The 7,852-nt window shown below is 32.8% G+C and overlaps 1 protein-coding gene across 2 annotated transcripts; it reads right to left on the bottom strand.

Annotated features, from left to right (window-relative positions):
• Nucleotides 1-768: 768 nt before the first annotated feature.
• On the bottom strand, nucleotides 769-2,522 carry LOC114361230 (uncharacterized). Of its 2 annotated transcripts, none has more exons than XM_028316215.1 (4): nucleotides 2,307-2,522; nucleotides 1,995-2,189; nucleotides 1,578-1,918; nucleotides 769-1,441 (listed from the first exon to the last, which is right to left on the bottom strand). In XM_028316215.1, the coding sequence occupies exons 1-4, from the start codon at nucleotides 2,440-2,442 to the stop codon at nucleotides 923-925; spliced, it is 1,191 nt and encodes a 396-aa protein (XP_028172016.1). In that variant the 5' UTR covers nucleotides 2,443-2,522; the 3' UTR covers nucleotides 769-922. The 2 variants fall into 2 exon arrangements, with proteins under 2 accessions (XP_028172016.1, XP_028172017.1); XM_028316216.1 differs by having other exon boundaries at nucleotides 1,182-1,441; nucleotides 1,544-1,918.
• Nucleotides 2,523-7,852: the final 5,330 nt, after the last annotated feature.

Here is a 7,852-nt window from a genome sequence, read left to right as displayed (position 1 = left end):
TTTCCTGTAAACAATCTCAAACGAAATTAACTGCTTAATAAACAAAATAGTAAACAACCGCCATGATGGGCCGGATTGGGCCGATGTTGCCACATGGTACCGATTACCCAGGAATTGGGATTGTAAAATTCTTGTGATAAAACAATGATTATTTCCTGTAAACAATCTCAAACGAAATTAACTGCTTAATAAACAAAATAGTAAACAACCGCCATGATGGGCCGGATTGGGCCGATGTTGCCACATGGTACCGATTACCCAGGAATTGGGATTGTAATTCCCTGATTCGCCAATACATTAAGCCTAAATGGCCGACAATTTTGAGATTTTTTATTTAACTAGGAAATCTTAGTTTCAAATATTAATTATTTATTTGTTTAACTTCTGATTTGGTTAGTGAATTGGCTATTTCGAAGAATTTACAAGGAGATTTAAATCAGAAGATAGCAATACTACAGTTCACACTAAAAAGAGAGGTAGGGCCGCAGAGAGCGAGATAGATATAAGTAGGTATTTGACTCAAGTTTTTGTTCCAACTCTGCCCTCCATTTTTATCTGTAGCTTCATGTTTGCCATGTTGGAAACCATATAGTTGAACGATGGTAGCGCCCCCCTGTCATTGAGTTTGGTGGGACAGTTCAGCGTGGGTCATCTATACCTCCATGTTTGAGATACAGTAATCGATAACATAAGTCGCCTATTCACTTCACTTTCCCGCCAAGATCGTTTTGAAATTAAGGGGTGTGTTGGGGGGATGCTTATTAAATTAAAAATGTTTTTTATGAAACAAGCTTCTATTTACATTACAAAATAATTAACTTTAAATAAAGAATCACTAACAGCAGGACTAAACAAAACGGGAGGTACGTAGCAAAATAAATTGCACAAGAAAAAGTTAATTTATAACACATCTCTTATTATTTTAAATCATAAATAAATCTTCTGTTCCTGATTTCAAAGCACTATGCAGATGAAATTCTGTTTTTTTCTGAGCTGATGACTGTGAAAAACCTAGTGGAATATTAACATTTTTATTTCGATGATGAATTGAATATGATGGTAGAAGTTCTTCTGGTAGGGCAGATGTAAATGAGTGTAGTTGATTCTGCTCTTTCTCTGCCATTGTATATTTAAGCATCAAATTGTCAATTTCACTCATCAATTTTAATCTATTATCTCTATGTATTTTCTTTAGTTTTTGTGCTAAAAGTTCTCCATAAATGTCACATTCATCATTTGTGGGAATATACTCTAGCACTAATCTATCTCTGTTTGAAATTTTTTTTTCTTTCTTAACAATATTTAAATCTTTTACTTTATGGCGCCGACGACAAATTGAGGCAATCTCCTTTGATATAGATTCATTACTATTTGAGTTCGACTCTTCTTGATTTAAACAGGGTTCAATGCATTGCGATTCATTTGAGTCTCCAGTAGGATCCTGAAATAAATGAACAAATTGATAGTTTACTTTAATTAATGAATAAAAATAATTATGAACAGTTTGTATTGCAATAGTAATTCCCGAACTAAGCCTATTTACCTCTAAATATGAAAACAAATAATATGCTACCTACTTGCAAGCCAAGCCACAAAGATATATCATTATTGTCAATTTGCTCTTCTCCATTGTCTTTTGTCTTCCAATATTGAAAACCCATCTCTTTAATACGCCTCCTTACTATTTCTCTACAGCCCTTGAATCCTGTTTCTTTTTGTAGTATCTCATGTAATTTTGTTACTGTTGGTACTTCATTTCTGATGTTACATTCATACAATTTTCGCCTAAGTACATTAATATCAAACTTGCTTAATATAATTTTATCACTCCTTGTTATTTTTTTCTTTACTGGCCATTTGTTATTTTTAACCAATCTACTCTCCTTCATAATCCTTGTTACTGTACGTGCAGACATGCCTGGAAAGAATATTTTGGATTAGGTATTTAATTGTGAAAACAACTATGCAAGTAGTTTGGTATGGTAAACACTGACCTGTAGCTTCACCAACCCGCAGATTAGTTTGTTGAAATGGAATAATAGGTCCGTTACATCGCGCTTCCCTTTGGAAAAAATCTTTAACTTTTACAACTAGCTCTATAACATCTTCGCTAATAATTTGGCTTTTCTTTTCAGTTGTAACTATCTTTTTTGATAACTTTCCAGTCAACATTCTCGATAAATATATGCCTAGAAAGGAAAACATATTTTGAATTATGTATCTATACAAATTTGAGGAAAAACAGGGGTAAACAAAACGACTAGTTTAAAGTTTTGGTTTTATTAATCTAAGGTTAGGGTACTGACCAGTAGCAGCGATAACCCGTTCATCTACTTTTTCAAATGGAATTAAAGAGTCATCAAGTAGTTTTTCCCTTCGGAAATACTCTTTCAGCTTTACAACGATTTCTTTACAAGCGACAGAAAGCGTTTTTCTCGGCATTTTAATGAAATTCAAAGTTGAAAACAAACAAGAAAAGAGAAGAAAATTCACAAACCAAACCACAGACCCATAGACATAGAGAAAAAGTACACAGCAGGGCAAAGAGCATAAAAGAGTAAGAGACGGCACTCCATAGATATTTTTTGAGCTCACGCACACATATGCATTTTAGAGAACGACCCGCAAATCTTTACCAACTGCACAAACTACAGGCGGAGCTACCAGCATAATGCATTATTTTCTGACAGTATTAGTGACGTTCGTAATAACTTATCGATTATCGATACTTTGCTAGGGTTGTAATTGCATATCGATATCTAGTATAGGAACTTTCAATATTTTAATGCTATTTTTATTTTATACTATGTGTAAGTAAAACGAAGTTTTGTAACGTAAATTATTTATTTCGAAATAAAATAGGTATATTACAATAAGTATTGAACATGACATAGCAGTTGTAGGCTTGAGGAATTATTGAATATTATAACAAAGTACAGAAATGATAATTTTGTAAACTTTTATTTTCACAACTTTTTCTAAGAAAAAATAGGATTTTTATTTATAAACATCTTTAATTTTCTTATCAGCTGATCGAACCTCTGCCTCAAGATTACTTTTCAATGCTTTGTTGCTGTGCTTTTTTACTTTTGTCAGCAAAATTGTTTTCACTTTTTATGAAGCTGTCATTAATGATTTTACAACTTTTTCTTAGAAAAAGGTAACTTAATATTTTAAACATCTTATCATAAATTTCTTTATTATGTTGTTGACATTTAAACCAACTAAAATTACAATTTGTACTCAACATTAAGAAAATGAATTTTCCAACATTTTCCATATATATCTGGTCGGCAATATGGTCATGATAAAATTGTTTAGCTTCATTTACGGTGGTACATAATTGAATTGTTGGATAAACGAGACTTTTTTTATCATGCCACCATTCGCGAAGAGATATATATGCATACAAATCATTGTCAACAGGAGTTTTCACGCTCAAACACTCTTCACAAATTAAACAAGAACTGTTCTGTAATAGTTTGGCAGCTAAATACCCGCTTACATATACTACTGGTTGGTTTTCAAGGCTACACAAATTTTCAATGGGCTGTTCTAAGTTTTCAGGGTCCGGGATAGACAACACAGGATAAAATTCAGTGTCTGTGGAATCTTGAACATTAATTTTTATTTCTGTTGTTTTTAAATTAGTTTTTAAAATGTCTTTATATTCCAGCATATGTTTATTGTTGTCTGCTTCACAATTAGCACTTCTGCTATGAGGCACTTTCAGCCCAGTAACCATGCTTGTTTTAAGCGCTGCAGTAAAGTGCGTGATAGTGGGATTTCTATTGGTTACACTGTGTTGCCTAATGATTCCAAATAAGTTTTCCAGAGAGTCTTGGTTAAACTGTCTAAGGTTCATATATTTAAACCCTTCATTCTTTAACTTTTCCCAAATATCGTTTAAGGATTTGATAGATATTTGATATCCCTTTACGCATTTAACATTTTTTAGTATCGTGTTTTCTGCTGTTATAAATTTTATGGTTTTTAACTTATCAGTATAAAAGGTCCAAGACTCAATGTGATTACTTGATGTGGAAACATTTTCCCGGATCCCTTTCTTTACGTCATTTAAAGATGATGGACCATTTGTACAATCAAATAGTTTATCTAACTGTTCAATCACAAATGCTGTATCATTGCAATCAGAAACTTCTTTCCATGCCATCATTTTTAAAATAGCTGCCACGGTATTACTCAGAGCATGCGCAGCATACTTCACCCTCATCTTAGTTTTGAATGTTGGATTTACAATGGTACTATTCAGTTTTTTAAAATTTAAAAAATTTCTGTTGTGTTCTTCTGCAACTACCAAATGCCTCCATTGTGCAATTTTTCCATCGAAAGACATATTTCCACTTTTAAAGAAATTGTTTCGTAATGATTTGAACAAGTGAGGGATGTCATAGATTATAAAAATTTTGTCATTATTTACAGAGAAAAAGTTGCTATCTATGCCTTGTCCACAGTTTCTTTTTAACATGTTAAGAGCTCCTATATTTGTAGATCCCTGATCACAAACTGTTGTTAGAACCATAAATCCGATTTCTTTTAATTTTTTGATGATGTCCGATATAATTTTTGCCAGTTTTGCTGTTGATATTGTGCCTTCCACAAAATAGTGCGCAATATATTGTTTGTATTTATGTTTAGCACCCTGTATCATAAACACTAACGCATGGTCTGCAATTTTCTTTTCTCGTCCCATGTTCTCGCCCTCTCCATAATCCACGTAGCCATCCACTTTATCAGCAATTTCGTTATAAATTATCCGTTTCTTTAACGCCATCTCGTCAAATATTAACGAGCAATATTTATTTTCCTTTGGCATACTTGATGCTTTTGCCTCTAACATATCAATTATATTTTTATTTATACCAGGCTCCATTGGTATATTTTTTAAAATCCTTTGGAGCGTTTTAGTGCTTGGTAGCGTAAACAGCTTTTGCATATAGCGGTATGCTTTAGGGGACCGTTTAAATATAGCCAAAGCATATATTTTGTTGGCTAAAGTCCACCTTTTTCCTTGTGACTTTTTTTTGTTATTCTGCACTACATCCTTTACTAACGATGTCAGCACTTCCGAATCTAACTTGTCTAAATTCACTCTTGACTTCGCTATATTCCTTATTGTTTTTTTTGCATTTTGTAACTGTCGCCAAAGCCTCTTCTCTTTAATTGTAAATGTTGATGAAGTGTCTGTAATAAAAACATTTCCATTAGTAAAAAAAACAACATTAAAGCAAATTGAATTGAATATTGGTTAATTAATCAGCAATTTTACTTAGTTTTTTAAATTAGGTATGTTTTATCTTACCTTTCATTTCAATGTTTTTCTTAGGTCTTTTATAACTGTGGACTAATATTTCTGCCTGTGCATCTTGATGGCAAATGTTTTTATCATCTGAAATATTATAAATATGCTAATTAGTTTAAAATTTATTTAGTTGTTTTATGAAACATATTATTTCCAAATCAATCAATCATTATCATGTTTTAAAAAAATGCAAAGACAGGATAATGATAGCTCTTCTCATAAAATATGAAGCGTGGGCCCACCTTCAATAACAATGACATAATATTAAATTAAAGGCATTTAGAGGTTTTAATGTTCTGCATTCTGGATGCGGTCTGCGGGTATGTCAAGACAATCTGTAAGTGGTCGTGATAAGGCAATCAGTCACGTGTGCTTTGCGTTCTTTGTTCGTATCCGCACGGTCAAATCGCATTAATATAAAATGTACAGAGACCTAGAATGTTGTACATATAAGTTCACTAGCTTTCCGCCCGCGGCTTCGCCCGCGTGGAATTTTGTCTGTCACAGAAAAACTTTATCGCGCGCGTCCCTGTTTCAAAAACCGGGATAAAAACTATCCTATGTTCTTTCCCGGGACTCAAACTATCTCTATGCCAAATTTCATCAAAATCGGTTGCGAGGTTTAAGCGGGAAAGCGTAACAGACAGACAGACAGAGTTACTTTCGCATTTATAATATTAGTTGGGATTTTGACCTGACTGCAGACTGCAGAACGCATCCAGGGTGGCATTCTTTAGTTTGAGGGAAGGCATATTTTAGAAGGTAAATAATTAGTTTGTACACTTACCATGAGTAATTGGTTTATAGGTCATATGTTCTGGTGCATTGGAAGTAGAAGGAAGAGGTTCAAAAGTTGTTTTCGCAGAAATACCAGAATCTGGTATATCCACAGCTCCCAAACATGTTGAATTTAGTTGTTTGGTTGTAGTTGTAAGGGGAACTGAAAGCAGAAAATGAAATGTGAATTGGGTAATAAAATGTCATGTTCTTACCCAACTTTAGGGTACAATCAGTCTAGTACATGTCTTGCTCACATTAAAAATTACTAGCTTAAAAATATTATTAAACTAGCTGACCTGGCTAATTAATGTAGATTGCCTAAAATTTTTCAAATTGGTCCGGTAGTTTTTTTGAAGAATTTGTATTACACAAATTACTAAAGTCCCTCTAACTCAACACACATTCTAAGCTAAATTGTGTTACGAGTGGGTTTACTACAATATTCAAGCTGTGGGGTTCTAACCCGCACTTTAGGCTATCTTGGCTTCGAGTTACGGAGCCGATCAAATACAAACAAACAATTAAATATTTCCTTTTTATATTATTAGTATAATTTTAGATAAACATACCTCGTTCAACTGGATTTGACTTCTTTGGAATGCAATATGAATGATCATAAAGAACTGTAACAAAGTATAGATATAATTAATAATTGAAATTATATATTATTTATTGATAAGCATACAACACATGTTTGTGGTTACAAAGAAAGAACCTTGTTAAATTGCATTCGGTTGGTTTGTTTTGGAAACCAAAGAAAATTAATTAAGACATCTAAATAATTCAGAAAAATTGATAGATAGTAAATTAAATTTAAAAAAAATAATTGAAGTCATCATCATACCTGTCTTGAGGTTTTCTTTATTGGAGTCTTTTACATGAAGAGGAAACTCTGTCAAAACTTCATCTGGCAAGATGGGATTGCTCAATTCCAGTGTTGGAATAGCTGAGTTCTTCAGCCGAGTTCCTTTGGCATTGAAGGATTCAGGAGTGAAGTGCCCACCACAAACAAACTTCAGTTGGTGTAACTTTTCAATAGGTACATATGCTAAGTCTTCTATGCCAGCATTTTTAACCCACATTCGACAACTGAAATAAGAAATACCTATTAGAAAAGAAAAAGAATAACAAACTGAAATTTATTCATCAACTAATTTCTTTTAGTATTGTTATGCAATTCATTTGCAGAGTACGAAACAAAATACTGAAATTAAAAATTGGTTATGGTTATTTACTGTATGATTAAAAATATTAATCCCAGCCTTTAAGTTTACACAATCAGTAAAATTATCTTGTAATAAATGAGTGTTATTAGAAACTTACCGGTCAGAATCCAGAGGAAACCTACTCAAAAGTAAGGGTGATCCACCACGACTTCGCCTCTTATTACAAATAACGCACTTCTTGTTGTTTCTACTCTCCATTATCAGTAGAAGCCTAAAATGAAATAGGTATTAATTAAACAAAGCCTATAATTTCTCTCCAACCAGTGTCAATGCCCTGGTTCATGCATTTACCAGTTTTGAAAGTACATTTACATTTTCATCACATAGGGTTGTTTTTAATGAAAAATAGATTTGTAATAGATCTAATATTTCAAGTAAGTAGATAACATACCCATTAAACAGAAAAGTAAATAAGAGTTTAAACTTCTGTAGAAGTTGAAACACAACTTATTTAAAAGAGTCTCTATCTCACAAAAAACATAACACTGAACAGCAAACTTTATCACGCCCGATACGGAGGAAC

Source organism: Ostrinia furnacalis, unplaced genomic scaffold, assembly GCF_004193835.3.
Source record: "Ostrinia furnacalis isolate ACB-3 unplaced genomic scaffold, ASM419383v2 OfSCF5472, whole genome shotgun sequence".
In the NCBI taxonomy this organism is placed as follows: Eukaryota; Metazoa; Arthropoda; class Insecta; order Lepidoptera; family Crambidae; genus Ostrinia; species Ostrinia furnacalis.
The sequence above is the reverse complement of the archived record's forward strand: the minus strand, read 5'-3'. Positions and strand labels throughout refer to the sequence as shown.